The sequence below is a fragment of the Scomber scombrus genome, chromosome 10 (assembly GCF_963691925.1).
Source record: "Scomber scombrus chromosome 10, fScoSco1.1, whole genome shotgun sequence".
NCBI lineage: Eukaryota > Metazoa > Chordata > Actinopteri > Scombriformes > Scombridae > Scomber > Scomber scombrus.
The window spans coordinates 16,282,998-16,302,464 of NC_084979.1; the positions used below are offsets into that span (position 1 = coordinate 16,282,998).

The window sequence follows — 19,467 nt, forward strand, 5'->3', positions numbered from 1 at the left end:
GATTAACTAATTAATTGAGGTGGGAAGCCTTAATCCCTAGAAATGAAAAAGTATGGAGATGTAATAACTAAGGCCCCTGGAAAAGGTAGAATTGTACTATGAATTAATAAAGGGTAAAAATCTCACTTGTAATATCCTGGAAGCCACAGGACATCAGTTATTCACAAAAAATAGTAAAGAATCCATAAAAGTGGGTCGTGAGCGCATACCACAGAAATTCATTTGAATATTTATACCCAGCAAAAGACCCTGCTGCACATCCTGTTGAGTTTGCCTTCAACATGAGCAAACTGCACTGACGCTTTAGTCAACACACAGGAGAGATAATGGAGCAGCAGAGGCTGATTCCTCAGACAGTGATCAGGAGGATAAAGCTCAGTGAACCCAAGTGCTCCTGGCATCAGTTTAGGAGGAAGGGCCCGGGCTCAGGGTGTGATAAAGGCAGAGAATGGAGGTGCATGTGACCTGCATTTGATGTGATAAAACAAAACTGCAGGGTCTTTCTATGTGGATCCAGAGCTATATACAAGACAGAAAGGCATATATGTCACGTGCTGGATGCATGGAGTTAGGATCAGGGTCATTTTGTGAAACACCACATCATCTTTTGCTTGGGACAGAACAGACAAAAAGGACATGTTCATCATTTGTTACAAATGCAGTGAATCCATGGAGGGTTGGGAATCAGTCAAGGGAAGAAAGGAGAGGTGAGGGGAAGGTGAGAAACGTTTTCAAGTGCAAAGACCATAAATTTAACACCTTCTCCTGTATGAGCAGAGAGGCAGGCAGGTGATCTTAAAGAAAAGGTAATGGAGAAAGTGATGAAGAAATGGGTAAAGGTATCTGTGACAAGAGTGAGAATGGAGGGTGTGTCAGCAGGGAGGTAAATGGAGGGAGAGGCAGAGGAAATAAACAAGGCCAGGTCGGGGAAGGGTGATTTGGACAGGGGCGCTAGAGCTGGGAAAGGCAGGCAGGCAGGCATTGGGGTCATAAAAACTAGGAGATGTGTTCTGGCCTCTGGGTCTTCATATCTTTTACATTTCTAATTAAAAGAGATAAAGAGTGAGGGAGTCATCAATCCCACAGTGATTTCCCAGTTAAGGTTTTAGAGGGGGCTGTAAACTAGGCAGCCCAGCATCATTGATTTTATAATTAGCAATCGTCACCCCAGACTTAAGATGTAAGGAGTGTGGTAGGGGGGCAGGAAGAGAGCTTAAAAGCGGCAGCAGGAGATGGCCAGAGGAGCAGGGAGGCACGAGGATGAAGAGGAGGTCAGCCCTGAGGGGGTCTGGTGGAGAGCCAAAGGTGAGAAGGGAGAAAAAAAGATCAGAATGAGAAATGTATCTGATAATGAGCCAAAAGGGAATAGGCTATATAACTGCATGAGAAGAAATGACATAGTTAATTACCAGTGAAATGTCCTGTGAGGATCAAAATATTGCTATGATCTTTGGCCAGAAAAAGACACATTACACACAATAATGGATACATAAACCATTTTATTATACAGAACCCCGCCCAAACCCTGTTACATGACTGATAAGAAAATACACGGTGGTGTACACATGGGATAACCTTCACACACACACACACACACACACACACAAAACTTCAAAAACAAACCATAACCGCTGGAGCTTTATTGCAATGTGCGACAGTGTGCCTGACGAGGAGCACTCACACTGGAGCTCTCAGTGGATCAACAAAAAAATAACTTCCCCAGGACATAAAATCAGATTACAACCACAAACAAAGACTATGGAGAATACACATAGTACACTATCTTCTGGGAAAGAATTCCAGGCTCCTCAAAACATTCAAAACATTTTATATATGGAGAATCAACATGTACTGCAACACTAGCAAACCTAGTGACACAAGGTAAATGAGAGGTTGGGCAGACATTTACTACAAAACCCGCTGAAACTCCTCTCATAACTTTTTAATAATCCTGTTCCCGCTAAAACAGTTTAAACATAATTTCTTTTGCAGATCATTGACACATGTTCACTTCTAACTTAAGCTCATCCTGCTGGTATCATTCCCTTTCATTAACACCGATATCTTGCAACAAAATACCTCCAATATGAAATCTTAACAGAGTCAGAGTCAGTATTTAAAAACAAAAACAAAAAAGTGTAGGTAACATATGCGTAAATACAACACACAATGGTAATGATTTAGATAATAATGGAGAGACACACCTGATACATTGTTAAGTATTCATATATCAACTTGTCATCTAAAAACTCTTCTATAGTAAAAATAGGGTGCAAATACAGCAGATAAAGTCAAGCATCAAAGTGTCTAGCAAATTTTCTTAGCCAAGCACGGAAAAATGGTCACACATTTGCACAAACAGTTGTGTGTAAAACCAAAACACTTATTTCAAACTAAACCTGAATATAGTTTCATTGCAGCATAACTCAAGTTAATTATAAATAGAAAATCATGAAAAATGCATACAGTATTGATTAAAAGGTAGGCAGCAATTCTTTATTAGGCAGTACTTTGCCATAGGGCTAGGGAAAAATACCCACACCATGTCATGATGTCAGGATGATTAGGTGATTAATCTTTGATAAGACTCTTATTTAATTATTTTAGGCACAAATTTAAAACTACTTGTGAGCATGAATCAAGATTTCTGTACAATACAAACTGTAATAAAGACTGAATATCCAAATCCAGCCAGTAAATTAGCATTTCATTCCAATAGTTATGAAATGTAAAATCCAGGATCGTTAAACAAGTAAAAATTGCATCTATAGTGAAAAGCTTATGAGCATTAACATTATAATAATATTGATATTAAGTTATTGAAGTAGCGAGTTGCATCTGGCATCTATCTTAATAGACACAATCTGTTCAATAAGCTTTCTATTTCAAATGCCTGTCCATCTTAGAGAGCCTCTGCATCTCTAAATCTCCTGAACTGCCTGTGACAACAGCAGCCCCTAATGCGTACAAGAAAGTGCATATCAAATCTTAGTTCTGAGTAAATAGAGGAGAAATATGATGTCATAGACTTACATTACTGTGATATAATTCTAGCATGATGCCGTATCGTTACTTTATGCTGTTTCAAAGCTGCTGTGAAGAAATTTAATGCTGGAAGAGAGTTTTGCCATGATTTTCAGTGGAGCTAGGCCCGGCGCAAAACGTCATAATTACAGTGCCTGTCATGACTCCTAATCACAAATGTCATAAAAACGACATAATATCCATCGTAAAGCTCTCGACATAGCAATGATTCAACAGAAATCATTCTGCTACAGCCTGCAAACTCTCAAATGCCAGAGCCCATGCCTAAAAGCCCGCCGTTTCAAACTGTGCGAGAGTCTTATGTCAGTAATAAACACGGTGTTGACCTGCCACCATGAGCATTATGTCATTCCTAACAATGAAACAGCTAGGGCAATAACACAACAGTCTAGAGGGGAAAAACCAAGGTTCACGGCAGATACAATGTCAATTGCATATCAACATTTTATAGTGAGAGAGCTGTATATGTGCTTGTTAGTGGAAGTAATGCGGAAAACACACCAACTCCAAGAAAGTCCTCCTCCTCTTTCTGATCATTTGCTTTGGCTGTGGGCTGGATGTCCACTGGTTACCATAGCGAGGTGTCGGCCAGATCACTGGAGGAAGACACAAAGTAGAGTGTGCGTGTATGAAAAACTGAAAGAAACACACATTCTGGTTGAAAGAGGTTCGACTGAAGGAGTGGCTGAGAGGGAGAGCGAAGGCTTTAATGATGCTGAAAATTGGCCCGTGACTGTGGTACACCCCTCAGGTAAATCATTGCTACAGCTTGCTGTCAACTTATCTGTCCCCTTGTCCTCCCATCTCGCTCCTCCCGTGCCCCGTCTCTGTCTTGCACAGGCTCCCCCTCCTCACCCTGACTTAACTTCTTTTACGACCACATATTCAAAACTTCCATCTTCCAGCCATACTCACCCTGTCACCATAAATAATTGCTCGCATGTGTCTGTGTGCATTAGCAAGCATTGAATTCATTGTGCGTGCCTGAAACCAATGTATGGGACCAGAGATGGAAAGTAACTAAGTAGATTTACTTAGATATTATATGTAGGTGCAATTTTAAAGTATAAGTACTTTTTTTACTCTTCCATTTTGAGATACTTTGTGTTTTTATTTATCTATATTTCAGGGAGAGATATGATACTTTTCTACTCCACTGCATTTCTCTGGTGGCTGTGTTCACTAATTAGTTTGCAGAGTAAGGTTGTACACATAAATCAAGTCATGAGCTCATAAAATATGACGCATTGCCGGAGTTTAAACCAGCCAGCGTGACAGGCAGAAATTTGTTGGCTTGTTTGTTTGAAAGAAATGTTCATTTTAATGTGCAGCCAGTAATGCAAATCTCAGTTTTTAAACATTAAATCTTCAACTGTGCATGATTTGTTGTGATTGTCTTATCGTCACATGTTCAGTAATGCTTTGCCCTCCAGTGAGGGGAATGCATGCTGACCGTAATGCTTCAATATATTTTGAGTGAAGTATGTCTATGTGTCCATTTAACATTATTTCTGGCCTTTAGAGGCTATAACACTAACATTTAATGAAATAGTTACACACTTTGCAAAATTAAATACTTCCACCTGTTAATGCAATAACATTAATGTAACAGTGTGAAAGGCAGTGAGTGATGACAGAAAAACTCTAATACAACAATATAAAAATACAAGTCCAGTATTAAAAATCCTGCTTTACTTAAAAGTATAAATACCTATTGGCAAAATGTGCTTACGTATCAAAAGTAAAAGTACTCATTACACAGTAAAATGTGACTGATATTATTAGATTAACACTTATGCAAGATTAATACTAATGTAAGCATTATTTTACTCTTGTAGCTTGTTGAATTTGAGATAATTTAATAACTTTAGTTTAGTCTAGTGGCTCCCAACTGAGGGTTGGGCCCCCTGCAAAGGGTCACAAGATAAATCAGAGGGGTTGAAAGATGATTAATGGAGTAGAAAAGTTCCGCCGCAATAATGTTTTTTGAGAAACACTGGATAATTTTCTTGAACATCATTGAAATGAAAGCATCTGAGAAGTTTAAAGAAATTACACCCCTTTGTGGAACTACTGCAACTAATAGACATCTGAAACCTGGCAAGTAGCCTCAACTGTAAATTGTTTTTCGTAAGGGGTCACAAACCAACCAGATTTTGAACCAATCATGGAATCTTTAAAGAGCAAATAATATATTTCCTTCTGAAAATTAATGGGGTAGAAGTATTAAGTACCATAAAATGGAAATACTCAAATAACGCACATGTACTGTATTTCAAAATTGTACTTCAGTAAAGTACTTGAGTAAATATAATTAGTTACTAAAGAACCCACTCCTAAAAGTGGCGACTTTTATTTAAGATATTCTTATCTATTATTTATATATTTCTACCAATGTAAAAATAATCTGACATTGATAAAATTGTGAAAACAATTTATGGAGTATTATTTATGTGATACTTGAGAATATTGGATTTGAGTACTTGTTCTTCATTCTCCTCTATGCATGTGTATTGTATGTTTAAATGCTGTGTGTTGCACCTGAGAACAGTGTCCATGTGTTCAGGCAGCAAAAGTGCTGTATCGTCTTCAGAGCTGCGCCTTCCACACTGAAGTGGATCAGGTTCCTCCTCCTAAACACCAGACATCAACACACGCACGCACGCACGCACGCACGCACGCACGCACACACACACACACACACACACACACACACACACACACACACACACACACACACACACACACACACACACACACACACACATACAGACACTTAACACATATCTGTCCAACAGCTATTACAGTCTAATAACTTGCAGACTAGCAGCCTAATTGCTTCTAGGGGATAATGTCTATATCAAACGATCCACTGCCCATGTTTAAATGGTGTGCATGACTATCACCATGAAGACATAGCTCATTTTCAGTATCACATATAATTACACTATGGTGGCACTAAGCGCTTCAGATAGCTTGTCTCACCGAGTCAGAGCTGTGCGCCAGAGTGTCTGCTCCAGCCTGGTGTGGCGAGGAGAGAGGGGCTGGCTGGTTGATGACCACTGCACCCCTCTCCACCTCTCTGGGGGAAGGAGGAGGGGTGGTGAGAAGCAAGGAGTTAGATTGGCCCTGCTCACACAGGCTGTAGTGTCCCAGAGGTCTTGGTGGACGGAGGGGCTGCAAGGCCTCTGGGTTTTCATCCTCAGAGTCAGATAACGCACTGCCAGGACGCACTGCCAGATAGAAACATCAGCAAATGAGTGGTCACTTTTCCTCAGAGCACTATGACACCTGCCACTCTGAACAATACTGCTGTTGAATGATAGTTAACACTTTTATTGTTCACATCTGCAGGACATTCAGTAGATTAATGTGTGGTCCCATTCACCTGTAGAAGCAATGGGGTCAGCGCTCCACATGGCACTGTCCGCTGTTCCCATCTTTTGCTCCAGCTGACAGATGTACTCCATCAGCTCCTGTAGTGGAAAATACAGCCATCATATCACACACCAGGGTGGAACTTTAATCATGGCTTCAGCAGGCATCACTCTCATAACCCTCATGTCCAACCCCTTCAAGCCACATAAAATGATTATACAGGAAATACACAACATTTGCTATTATATAAATATTATTATCATTTTACAATAAAAATGTTAATGTGTATGATTCATGATGTACCACAGATTGCCTGCTATTCTACCATATGGTGGATGTTAAAATGACTCTGATTTTAAAAACACTGACCATTTACTCTGCCAGTAGTGGGCAAACGTGATGGTGGTTAGCCAACAAAAACTCTGCAGGCGCTTTAACAACAGCAGCACTGACTGCCCTGAAATCCACTGATTTATATTGCACAATAAACAGTTTATATAGCACAATAACAAGAAAGAAGACAACAACAGATGAAAGATCCCCAAAACCTGGGACATTCACAACACCAGCATACTTCTGTGTATGTTATGTGTATGTTCACTACACACACTCACAATACAAATATATTGTCAATGCTAATAGCTTTTGGAAAAAACAAAAATGATTCATGGGCACATTCAGTTTGAGTGTAATGCAAATTGTTGCTAAATTTGTAGTAAATTAAAAGCTAGTAATGACGGCAGCTGTGATATAAATATATTCAAGTAGGATAAAAACAAAATGTATTTGTTAATCTATACAAGCCTATAAATTGATCAGGCACAAATTAGGCCCAAAATATTTTCCACAGATTGTCATGTGAGATTTTGGTGCCTGCAGCATTATAGTTTAATTTCAATCTTTTGAAAACATCAGCAAAGTCAGAATCTGTGACACCATCAGTGTTTTTACATGAATAAAATTAACCTCAAAATGTTACATCTTTCCCTTTTTTGACAAACATGCTATCAGTACAGAGTCAAGCCTGTCACCTGTGACTGTAAAAAATGTCTCTGACCTGTTTCTCTGCAAGAAGCTGTTCCTTCTCTTTTTGGGTGACCCTAAGGTTGGCCTTCAACTCCTGGAGCTCCCTGCGGGTTTCACTCAACTGAACCTGCAGGTCAGATATGAAGGACAACAAGATAGGTCAGAACCATCCAACAAGAGTGTGTAGTGTAGGTAACTGAAACAGAAAAGAACTGTGTTAGATTTAAGTAATAATTTTGTGCAGTTTCTTAGTATTACTGCAAACACACTCACCCTGGGAAAATGAATGATTACTAAGTGACAAAAAGAGCCTATGACAAGAAAAACTGAATGCAGTAAGCTCTTAATGGACTTCCTCACCCGGTTGCAATCCTTTTCTCTCCCAAGCTCTACCTCCAGCTTCACTCTCTCCATCCTCTCCTCCTGCAGCTTCTCCTCCATCCTCTGCATCTCTACGTTGAGTTTCTCCAGATGCTCGTGGTCCTTCTGTCAGGGTGACACACAAACACACACATTTACTCAGTATACAACTTGACTTCATAGCTACAATGCACTGGAAAATGAGCAAATCAGTGAAGTATAGGAACATTTTATCTTGAAGTTATCAGATGCTGTTTTGAAAACATCATGACTTCTAACAACATTACTCATTTGGAAAACAGCGGGACATTATGGCAAATATATTAAAAACGAAACTCTCCACGTCAGATTGTATGTGCTGTACCTCAGCAGTACGCTGCAGACTCTGCCTCTCCTGTGCCCAATGGGCTCTGCCCTCCCTCAGGGCCAGACTGGAATCTGCGAGCTGAAGGGTTAGTTGGGCAGCCTGAAGACGGGCTTGATGCAGTTCGGCCTGCCCTTGATCCCTCTGGGCTATCATGGTACTTAGATCACTCTTCAAGCCATCTGCGGTACGCTCAGTCACGTTCAGACGCTCCCGCAGGCTCCGCATCTCCCTCATTGCTGCCTCGCTCTCCGTCTGCCCATTATGGAACAAGAGATAATTTACTGATTAGAAATATGTTACTTGTAAGGGGGTTTGCCTCAGAATCCCAGTCTTGAATTGAGAAAAAAAAAGTCTGAATTTGTAAATACCAATGTCATGGCTTACGTAAATACAAGCACATTCCAAACTGTGAGATGTGTGTTATGTAGAAATACATTTATGTATCAAATGGTGAAATAGTAAAAGGCAACAGAGAACCACATCTCATCTCCAAGAGCTGAGATCACATATTCTCCTCAAATAAAACATGATATTAGGGGCAAATACTCCTACTACCATTTTTATGTTTTGCGAAATCCAAAAATCAGATTAAATATACAAAATGCCTCCTGAGGTATACAAGAGCTTACAGAGCTTACAGTTCAACTACCAATCCTCCTTTCAGCTCCTTTGACATGTCTGACCTCTTTCCTGTGGGCAGTGGTGAGCTTCTGGGTGAGGGTGGTGATGGTGTTTTGGAGCTGCAGGACGCTTGTGTCTCTCTGGGCCAGCGAGTTCCTCAGGCCCTGGAACTCCTTGGACAGACTTCTGAGTTCAGCTTCTGTCTGTTCCAACTTGTTCTAAGAGAAGGAGATTAATGACACAGATGGGAAAAGTGAGATAGAGATACAGAAAAAAAAGAACAACTGTGAGACAGGTTTTATTATTATATACAACATGTTCTTAATTGAAAATACCTGTAGGCTCTTTCTCTCGCTCTCCTCGTCTTTCCTCTGAACTCCTGCCCTCTTTGCTCTTTCCTTCACTCTGCACACACATATTTTGTTACTGACAACCAGAAGTATTCGCAAGACCCACGTAATATTGAAACTACAACTAAAGAAGGAAAGAAAAACAAAAGAATATGTCAAACCTTTCCAACTCGGTCTCTCTTTCCACAGTTCTCTGTGTCAGGGCTTTGATGTCCTCCTCCAGCTCTCTGATTCGCACTTCGCTTGCCTCACTCACATCCAATAAAGCACTTTTCTCTTGGGTAAGCGATTCTCTCAAAGCCTCCTCCTCCTAACAGACAAGAGGCATTTATTACAAGTTTATGAGAGAATATTGAATTTATCATGCTTAGGCTACCAAGATCACATCATTTCTAACATATTAATACAACAACTGAGGCGTTTTACTGAATTACTGTTACGTAATTTCATATTGACAATGGCTGGATATTGTTTACACAGAGACCTGTGCTTTTCATCTGTGAATACTCTTACAGATACAGATAAAAAAGTATGGAATCCATCCTAGATGTGATTCCCTTTAATTTTCCAAGCTTCATACACCACCTTCTGCTTCCTCTCCGTCTCCTCGATCTTGTCCTGTCTCTGCTTTAACTCTTCCTGCAACCTGCCTATGTCAGTTTCAAGCTCTTTGTGTCGTCTCTCCCAGGCCTCCCTCGCTCTCTTGTGGTCCCCCTTCTCTTTCTCTCTTTGCCTGTTTGCAGCCTCCTGGGTCTGCAGCAGCTCAGCTCGCTCTCGCAGACATTCCTGCAGTCGACTCTGACAAGAGACAGGAGGAAGTAGGCGTCAGATTAGGTATCATCATTGTGCTTTCATCCTTTTGTAGAAGCAGTAAACAGTATTGATTTCCTAACATCTGTGTTTTATCAGTACTCTTTTTACAAGACTGAAAAAATTGTCTCTCTGACACTTATCTAGTTAGTCTGCTCTGTATGTGTCATCCTCACCTGCAGCAGTTCAGCCCTGGGTACAACCAGTAGCATGCCTGTGCTTTCCTCCTCTCCATGGGGCTCATCCTCAAGGGTCACCAGATCTTCAAGTGGCTTCGGGGCGCAGAATGTGAATTTAGGGCTGTAGGAGCACACTTCCCCCTTTGCATCAATATATACAAACTCATACTCTTGGGAGCCTGGCTTGGGTAGGTAGGAAGCTAAAAAGTGGTGGAAAAAAAGAATAGAGTTATGTGAAAAAATTGTGTTTCAAAGTATAATACTGTGCAAAATATTTTTGCCGCTTCAGATGTTTAGATTCTTATAGTTAATTCAAAACCAGAAGTGAGGTGTCTGATTAGTCCCAAATTTATTCTGCAGCTTTAAAAAGACCCCAAACATACAACCAGAGTCATAAAGAACTATCTTCAGCCACAACAAGGAGTCCTGCAACAGATGTTATGGCCCCAGCAGAACCCTAATCTCAACATCATGGAGTCAGTCTGTGATTACATGACAAAATAGAAGAAACTTTCTCAAAATAATGTGACACTATTTCAAAATAATGACATACTAATAAGTCAGAAGATAAATGATTATTTCGAGGTAGTTTCTCATTATTTTGAGATACTAAGTCAATATTTTTTAGTTACTACGTCATTATTTACAGATACTAAGTATTTATTTTTAGATTTTAAGTCATTGTTTTAACATACTGTCTCATTATAATGACTTATATATTTATTTATTTTTATCACATTGGCGGAAATCGGCTTCCGTACATTAATGTGACGTTGCAGTAACACAGATTTTTTCGGCGTCTGTTGCAGTCTTTCTTATATACAGTATATGGATGCAGTAGAGCTCCCGGCCACCAGTGGCAGCACTCAGCAAGTTCAGCACAGGTGAGCGAAAAAAAAGTGGCGCGATGATTTGACCTGCATCTCAGAAACAACAAACCCATCCTGATATGCAGGGACGGAGTCCTCCTTGTTCCCATTTTTCGTTTTTTTCTGTTAAGATCCTAAACAAGCTAACTGAAACAGGTAAGTCACCGCTAACGTGAGATCAGTCGTCTGGCTACCTTAACTCTTAACAAGTGTTGCTTCAGCCTTTGTGAGATAAGCTTTCCTTTAGTTTAATTTCTGTAACGTTTTGGCGAGTAGAGTTTTTCAGCATGGCATCCCATTAGCAGGTGCAAACATTTCACCTCAGTTCAAAGCCCAAAATACACCTGTCGACGTGATAGCAAGCTAACCACCAATACATCGTAGAATTAACTGGCTTTGTTCAAAATGCCATGAAGTTTTAAACAACAGCAAGTTAATGTTGTAGACAAGTGAAGCCTGCAGTCATTTGAGCCAAAACATAAATATATTGCAGAGCCACTGCGGCCCATGTTAGCTAACAGTGATAATACTGACATCAAAGTCTCATCTATTGCCTGTGAAAAAGAAGCTCCTATTGGTGAGCCCATCCATGCTCTCAGTTTCTCAGTCTTTGGTTTGCTAGCATTGATAGTGCTACTATATAGCTGGTTTCTTGATTAATTGTGCTGTTTGCTTAACTTTGCAACTAACTTTCAGTTTATTTGCAAATGTACCATATTTGTTTGTCTCCCCACATTCTTGATTCTGTATTTTTTATTTTTTACTCCAATCCAAACCCTACAGGCACTGATGATGTTATGCCTCCTGCTTCCTACTGTGACCAGAACGCAGCCATGACTTCATCCAGCTTATAAAGTAAGCTAATATAATATTTTCCTTATCTCAAACAGGCAATAGCTAAACGTTGATTTACTTGGAAATACTGTTTCACAACACGTGCACAGTAAAGGAGGAAGATGGAAAACAGACAAAGTATGACATGGAGCAAGTTTATGAGCTGTATTGTAACTCAGCACTAGTTTAGGTCACAGTGCAACCCTTAAAGCTGAAATATTATGAATTATATATGAATTTCAGTTTAAAACATTAACTAAATGATCAACAGATTGTGAACAAAAGAACAGTTTTGGAGTTTTGAGTGTGAGGTACAAATTTGGCAATTTTTACAATTCTTTCATATAGCACCTTTTTAAATCACTGCATTACTGGTGATAAGTAACCATCAGCAGTTTTTCTTTACACTTTCTTTCTTTTACTCTTCTTCCACTGAAGAATGACATCGACAGTATGCTTAACTTAGTGATAAATCACTCTGCCAGAGGTCAACGCCTCACCTGCTGCACACGTGCCCCTCACACTGAATCAGGCTTATCAGCTGCTGTTGACAGATAGACAGAGTGAATGCTGTAATTTTCAGTGAGTGGTGGTACTTGGAGTGGGCTTTGAACCATTGTCTTCGTCATCTTCATTACTCAGCCTTCTGTCTATTAAAGAAATTCATTCAAACTATGACAGAGGCTGTGTCTGTTAAAGAGACCAAGCCAAGAGGGACTTTTGCCTTCTGCAAAGGATATTTCCCTTTTACTTCTGTGGAAATGCTTTTTAAAGATATAAATGTCTAAAATGTTTCTTCACTTAATACACATGTTGCTAGTAGGAATGCTCCACATTATGTTGTATGTGACAATACCAGTATGATTTTTTAATGTGATAGAAATGTGTCATATCACATTATTAAGTTTATGCTGCTATAGGCTTAGACTGCCGGGGGACTCCTACCTCCATGATGCACTGAGCTCCTCTCTCCTCCTCTCTCTCTCTCTCTATCCATCCATCTATATCCAATAACATTCATGTACTATTAATGCATTCAGTAACCTACACTTCTTCCCCGGAGTTGTCTGTGCTTTCTCATCTCACAGGCAATCTGGGCCTGTAGACGTCCGGATGACAGATTCCAGTCCCGGACCTTCTAGCTTCAATGTTTATTTTCAATGTGCTACTCTCTCTCTCTCCTATTCTTCCTTTCTCTCCCCTCTACCCCAACCGGTCGAGGCAGATGGCCGCCCACTTTGAGCCTGGTTCTGCCTGAGGTTTCTTCCTGTTAAAAGGGAGTTTTTTCTTGCCATTGTCGCTAAATGCTTGCTCATGTGGGAATGTTGGGTCTCTTTATAAATTAAAACTTGAAGAGTACGGTTTAGAACCTGCTCTATGTGTAAAGTGCCTTGAGATAACTTTGTTGTGATTTGGCGCTATACAAATAAAGATTGATTGATTGATTGATTGATTAATATGACTGTGCAGCTGCAGTGAGGAGAATGGCTGAAAGTGAATGTAACATTGTTGCTTGCTCCACTCTGGAGGATTTGGATCCAGAAAAAGGAAAAAGGAACTTGTACATCACACAAGAAACTGATCATAAGATGAGACGCATCTGTTAAATTCAAGTTAGATGTCAAAAATGCATCAATTGTATGTTTCACAGTAATTAGAGCAGCACGTTACAATGTTGGGAAAGCAAAGATAATCTGAGAAATAAAAAAGCTAGAGACAAATGGCTCGATTAAACAGTCAGGTAGGAATGTGTGAAGAGAAACGCTCTGCAGTCAGATTAGACACGTTTTTCCACAATAGAGTTTGCATTGAATTGAAGTTAAGTTTGATATTGATCAGCTAATCCAGTTTGTATTTTAGTGTCAGAAGGTTTGTGTTGATGGCATCAATGACTCTGATCACTTATTTCAAAGGAGAACACAGCTTTGCCTCTCTGTCACCCTAACCCTAAAATATCAGATTATTTATATATTGTGCACCCTTAATCACTAGCTGTTTGTACAACAGAGCCATCAATTTCATAGGAACAGCAATCTTCTGCTGAAGGTTTTATCTGTGGCAGTGTAGATCCTGGCTAACTATTGTAAATAAAATGAGAAAACAAGAACACGAGTACCCTGGAAATGCACACAGCAGTTGACATCTGTGCCCTCTTGATAGTTGGCTGGGGCCAGTGCCCAAACAAACGTGTGGTAGTCCCTCACTGATGACCATCCCACCTGAGGAAGAAAACATTCACTCACTTTTATTTTGCAGTAGGATGTATATACTTTAGGATGTATATATTGTTTGTGACAATCATCAGGTTAACAATACCTTGAAGAGCCCTATCCAGTCACTGCTGGCCCAGCTGTACTGTGAGCTCAGTGTGTAGTGGCAATCGACTCTGCTCTGAGGGAAGTAACTGCAGCCCACGTTTCTGAAGTCCACCCGCCAAGCCTTTTCCATGGCAACACAAAACAAAGGCAAGCTATTTTGCACCTACAGGAAAGAAAACACAACATTCAAAGTTTAGGGTTGTTCATTTCAAATTCAAGGTAGACACTGACAAGCGTGGTTAAACGAGCTGAAATAGGTAAGAGCGAGAACAAACACGATAGAGTCAGCAGTCTGTGAATATTTATTCAGTGTAAGAAGATACCCTGACTGAGCGCACACTTGAGGAAAGTACACCACAACTAAACCTTAGTGACAGCAAGGCATTTGAGCAACATGACATATTGCATGTTTGTCACTTGGGCTATTTCAGTCAGTGTCAAAATAATTTGCTATTGTACACGTCACGTGTAACCATATGGTACAAGGTGTCTGGGGCCACCAGCATGTATGGGGCTCAAATTCTAGTAGCAAACACACTCTGTGAATTTTATGGACTTGCTGCTTAACTACGCTGCTTGGAGACTTGTGGCTTACAGAAAGCATTATTTATTAATTTAGCTGTGTGTTGGGCATTGACCTCCTATAGGCCATATGTCATGGCAGAAATTTAAACCCAAGCAGCAACCTGGGGCAGAAGAAATGCAAAATAGTGCAGCAGAGGCTATAAACAGATCATGTGCAAGAGAAAAAACATAGAAGAAACTTTAATAGTTCTTTAATTGTAGATTAAGTAACTATCATCCTTATTATTTATCTGTTGCTGTTGAGGTGTAACAGCTATACTCAAATGAAATAATGTGCATTGTTTTTATAACTTAGTAACGCATTGTTCCACATTCAGGAATATGGGAAGAAAGTTAAACATTTTGAATGCTGCAGTACAGATGTCTAAAAACGATAGATCAGTGACAAAACTATAAACTACAGTAGCACCACATTTCCGAGGGTTCATATTACACAGCACGAGGCTTGAGGCCCAACAGTAGCACATGTCGAGAAAACATTGAGTACCCTGCGAATCGATGCAAGCTTCAGAAAGACAAACGTCTCACCAAAGCCTCAAGAGGCAGATCTGAACACGTACTCGCTAATTATCGTTGCCTCATTAGTGGATGTGCTGCGCGTGCACGTCAGGCGAGACAATAATAGGCTTTGTTAACAACGAACACTATCTGCGCACATTTTCTGTCGACCGTCTCTGACATCTCGCTTACCTTTTACCGTCTTGACTTCTCTGTAAACAGTGTGAAGGAGACGTTTCTCTATCAGATAGAGGAGTCACAGGCCGTGAGGGAAAAACAACACAATAAACGTGAGCGAGACAAGTCGTGCTTTGCTCCTCGAGCTCAGTTGCTCCACTAACCCGAAACAATAACAAAAAACCAAAGCAAAACACAAGCATGACAGGTCGACTTCCACCGCGGAATTGTGGGAGCTGGTGTCCGCTATGTCGGTGAATGAACGCTTTAATGCTGCACTTTAAACTACAACCCCCAAGCTCAAAGCAGGGAAGCAGAGGTCGCACGAAACGTAATATGATGCTTGTCATCGGCTGGTGTTGTTTTTCTCATCGCATGTAAAAGCTGGTCGTCCGACGGTGTGGCGTTCACTGACCAATGTTTCTGTTGTGCGAGGAGGAAAACAACGATTGTAGGAAAACGGATGTGTGGGAAGAGTGCATATTTGACCTGTGTTTACTCATCGCTATGTTTTCATGTGTAGCTGATCATCTCATAGGCTACAGTACTCTCTCATTTATGTTTGCGTTGCACTTGCTCTAACCAAAGCAGTATTTTCCATATGTGCTAAAGCTTGAATTCCACTTGAATAGCATTAAAATACAATCAGTTCTCTTACATCATTGTACACTAATTTAAATATTTTCATTTAAGTTTTGTTTATGAGTTGATGTCCAGTAGCATCCTGTTCCAAAGTTTACTGAGTTATCTATGTAACTTCGCTGAGAAAAACCTGGAATAGGTTTTTCTCTTGCCGTGGTCCACCTTTAATAGAGAATTTGTCTTTTTATTATGAGAAGTTAACAAATAATCCACTAATCCTATTTGGGAGTCCCAGTTTGACCATTTCTATGAGAGATGCCTCACAGCTCTTACTGTGTCTTGTAACATGTGGTGACACATGCGAGCTGTCCTGCATGATGATGCTGCAGTGCTGGACAGCAGATGGCAGTATACCATCTTGGAAACCCAGTGCTTTGTATTCAGGTTGTTGCCATGTCCTAAAACCACTAAAACACACAGTGCATGCTCTCTAGCCTCTTGAGACTATCCTACAGCCTTGTAAAGCAATCCTAGCACCCATTTTTTTTGTTTATCTTTTTCTTTACTGTAGGAGAGACTTCTGATAAAGAGAGGACATTGGTTAAATAGGATGCGTCATGAAATAGGAAAATGATTGCAGACATTTCCATAACTTTGCATAAATTATAACTGTTGCAATAAAGGTTTTGCAAATATTAAAACAGAACAGCAAAGTATATAACTGGCTACTGGCAGAGATACAGCAGACAACAGAAAGCATTGATGTAAAGTCATGAAGTGGGAGTGTATTAAATGAGTTATATTGTTTGTCTTGGACCAAAATGTGTAATTTGGCTAATTTAATTTTTGTTAATTGAGTTGATGTCTAGCAGTGTCCTGTTTTGAGGTTTACTGGGTTATCTGTGAAACTTGAGAAAAACCTGGAATATTTCTGTTGTTGCCAATTTGAGGTCAAATACAAATTTGGAAACCACAAAAAAGCAAATACCCAGGTCACAGAGGTGGAAATTACAGTTAGTATTTAATGTAATCATGCCACAGTAACCACAGCTTGTTCATAATATATTACTTATAGTTATTGATGTTCCCATACTGTTTTAGCCAGCTTATTTATCTCCCTTCATTGATGAGTCAATCCAGTCACACAGTACTTTACTCCTCCTCAATTAGTAAGTCCAGTTTGGCTAATTTAGTCTGTTGAAGACACTATAAGGACGCTTCATGTAATTTTATGCCGACGGACAGTCGATGTTGAGACCCTATAAATTGTGTTTAAGTGGATTAATAGTGTGCTGAGCCTGTGAGAGCAAAGTAGTGCTGGAGGTTGTGGCTCTCTGTGCAGTGGGATAATTAAATAGTTTGTACTGCAATAATTACCTTATTCAGTTAATGTGTATCCATTGTTTATATTTGTGTTATAGGCTGTATGATGTTATGAAATAAAGTAAAATAAATTGTAAACATGATTTTGATCTTTAGCTTCTACAAGGTTAAAAATTACATGCCTTGTTTCTGCTCTGTTTCAACTGTGATTTCTTTTATGCATTAAATATAAAAGACCTGGTTACAAATTAATTATATATCCCAGTTCCTACTGGCCTTGTGTCTGTTTTGTTAGGTGTGTGGTATTTGTGTTACTGTTTTTTTAGAGAGCCTCAGCAGTCCTCAGATAGCCTTGACTTTGAAGCGTCACTGGTGTGTGAAGTTAGAAGACGGCTGTGCTGTAGGAATGTGTTGCTTCACCCTAATAGAGACTAGACTGAAAGTGGATTGTCCATGAAACTGCTTGATCTTGACCTGGTTGCCTGCTGTTATGGCTCCTCTGTCTGTCATAACCCCCCAACCCCACCCCCAAAACATGCACACACATGCACAGACACACCATCGTCTTTCTATGGGAGGTGCAAACTGGACTTATATCAACTAAAGTTGGGCAATATATTGACATGACATCTATCGTGATATGAGAGCAGATATCGTATCAGACTTTAGATATTTCAATATTGTGATATCCTAGTTTTTAAAGACTGCATTACAGTATAGTGATGTAATTGTCTGAACTTACCAGACTGTTCTAGGTGTCCTATTACTTGACTTTACACACTTAGTCATTATATCCACATTACTGATGATTATTTATTATATATATGTACATTATTAATAATGATATTTGGTTTTCTCCATATCGCTTAGCCCTATTATCAACACATTGACGTATTAGGAAAAAATGACAGGATTAACTGTTCTGGCACAAAAGCCAAACTATGCTGTTATTTACTAGTCGCAGGATTGTTCCACACAAATTTAATCTCCGTCGTCGCTGATTTGTAGCAGCTTGGCTTGGAATTCTTCTCAGTGTAAGAAAATGGTACAGCCCTTGAGTGCTACTGCAGTTTCATTACCTGAGGTGATCTGTCTGAATATAGCTTACCACATGTCTCATTCAAAGGGAATGGCAGGTATGTGTCACTAGTCATAAATCGCAACTTGCCTTCAGAAGTAATCAGTTGCTAAGGAAACCTCAAATGGGATTATGACCTTCTGTTGTGTATAGCCGTGTATAGCCAAGTAAACTATTAGATTTGTCAACATCCAAGAGACAAACATTAAAGATTTATGTCAGTGAGCAATTTATTTCCACATCATATAAAATTAATGTGTGATGTGTCTTGTTTGTGGATAGGGCTCTTAGAAATACAAATCAATGCAGGTTTTTTTCTATCCAGGTATTATTGAAAGCAATATGAGCATTTTTGAGTTAAATGTCCATTTGTGTGGGGTGAGTGATGTAATCAATGAGTCTGTGTGACCATATAGTCAAAGAAAGGCATTAGAAGGGTAGAAAACAAAGAAAGAGGGAATGGGAGCAGAGTGCCTGGAAGGAGGGCAGAGTGTTGGGAGGGTGGAGATAGAGAAATGGGGGACGGTGGTATTTAGTATGCACGGCCAAGCTGCTCCATCTGCTTAGCGCAGCAGTCCCTGTCGTATAACTGTCTACAGGCCGTGGGCCACATAAAGAATGTCTCAGATTTGATGTAATTCCGCAAAATTAATGACAGCTTTACTCGGTATGGGCCGTGAGGGAATGATTAGTGTTTGATCGTCCATCTGATCAGTTCCCGTGGCTGGCTGCAGGAGAGATGCTCCACTATATGCCGGCATCCTGCCTATGGCAAGCACACATACACACGCAGATACACCTATCCCAAAATCATTCCCAGGGCCCCCAAAGCTCCAGTTTAGGTTTGAGTTCTGGTTCCTGTTTCCCTCAACACAGACAACCAATATCTTGTTTAACATTCCGTGCTGTGACACTTCACATCAACATGAACACCTACTGATGGGCTGGATGCAGGTCCCACTGGTGGTGTGATTGTGCACAGGGCAGTTTTTATATCAGGCTGTGCAGTATGTCAAAGGAAAGTGGGCCAACCAGCATCCAATTTAGAGAACTCAGAGGTCACAGTA

At 40.1% G+C, this 19,467-nt stretch overlaps 1 protein-coding gene across 1 annotated transcript; it reads right to left on the minus strand.

Annotated features, from left to right (window-relative positions):
- Window positions 1–1,488: 1,488 nt before the first annotated feature.
- Window positions 1,489–15,569, minus strand: calcoco1a (calcium binding and coiled-coil domain 1a). The gene is made up of 15 exons (XM_062427338.1): window positions 15,433–15,569; window positions 14,156–14,320; window positions 13,956–14,058; window positions 10,134–10,336; window positions 9,733–9,945; window positions 9,309–9,457; window positions 9,133–9,202; window positions 8,860–9,015; window positions 8,174–8,428; window positions 7,810–7,935; window positions 7,481–7,576; window positions 6,434–6,521; window positions 6,031–6,278; window positions 5,587–5,678; window positions 1,489–3,641 (listed from the first exon to the last, which is right to left on the minus strand). Exons 2-15 carry the CDS (start codon window positions 14,285–14,287, stop codon window positions 3,614–3,616), a joined length of 1,959 nt encoding a protein of 652 aa, XP_062283322.1. The 5' UTR covers window positions 14,288–14,320; window positions 15,433–15,569; the 3' UTR covers window positions 1,489–3,613.
- Between the last annotated feature and the right edge of the window lie 3,898 nt (window positions 15,570–19,467).

Coding starts and splice junctions, on each gene's coding strand:
- calcoco1a (XM_062427338.1), bottom strand. CDS start 14,287: ATGGAAAAGGCTTGGCGGGTGGACTTCAGAAACGTGGGCTGCAGTTAC. Junction 7,577..7,809: donor GAGAAAAGGATTGCAACCGG/GTGAGGAAGTCC, acceptor TCTGACCTGCAG/GTTCAGTTGAGTGAAACCCG. Junction 3,642..5,586: donor CACATGGACACTGTTCTCAG/GTGCAACACACA, acceptor GTCTTCCTCCAG/TGATCTGGCCGACACCTCGC.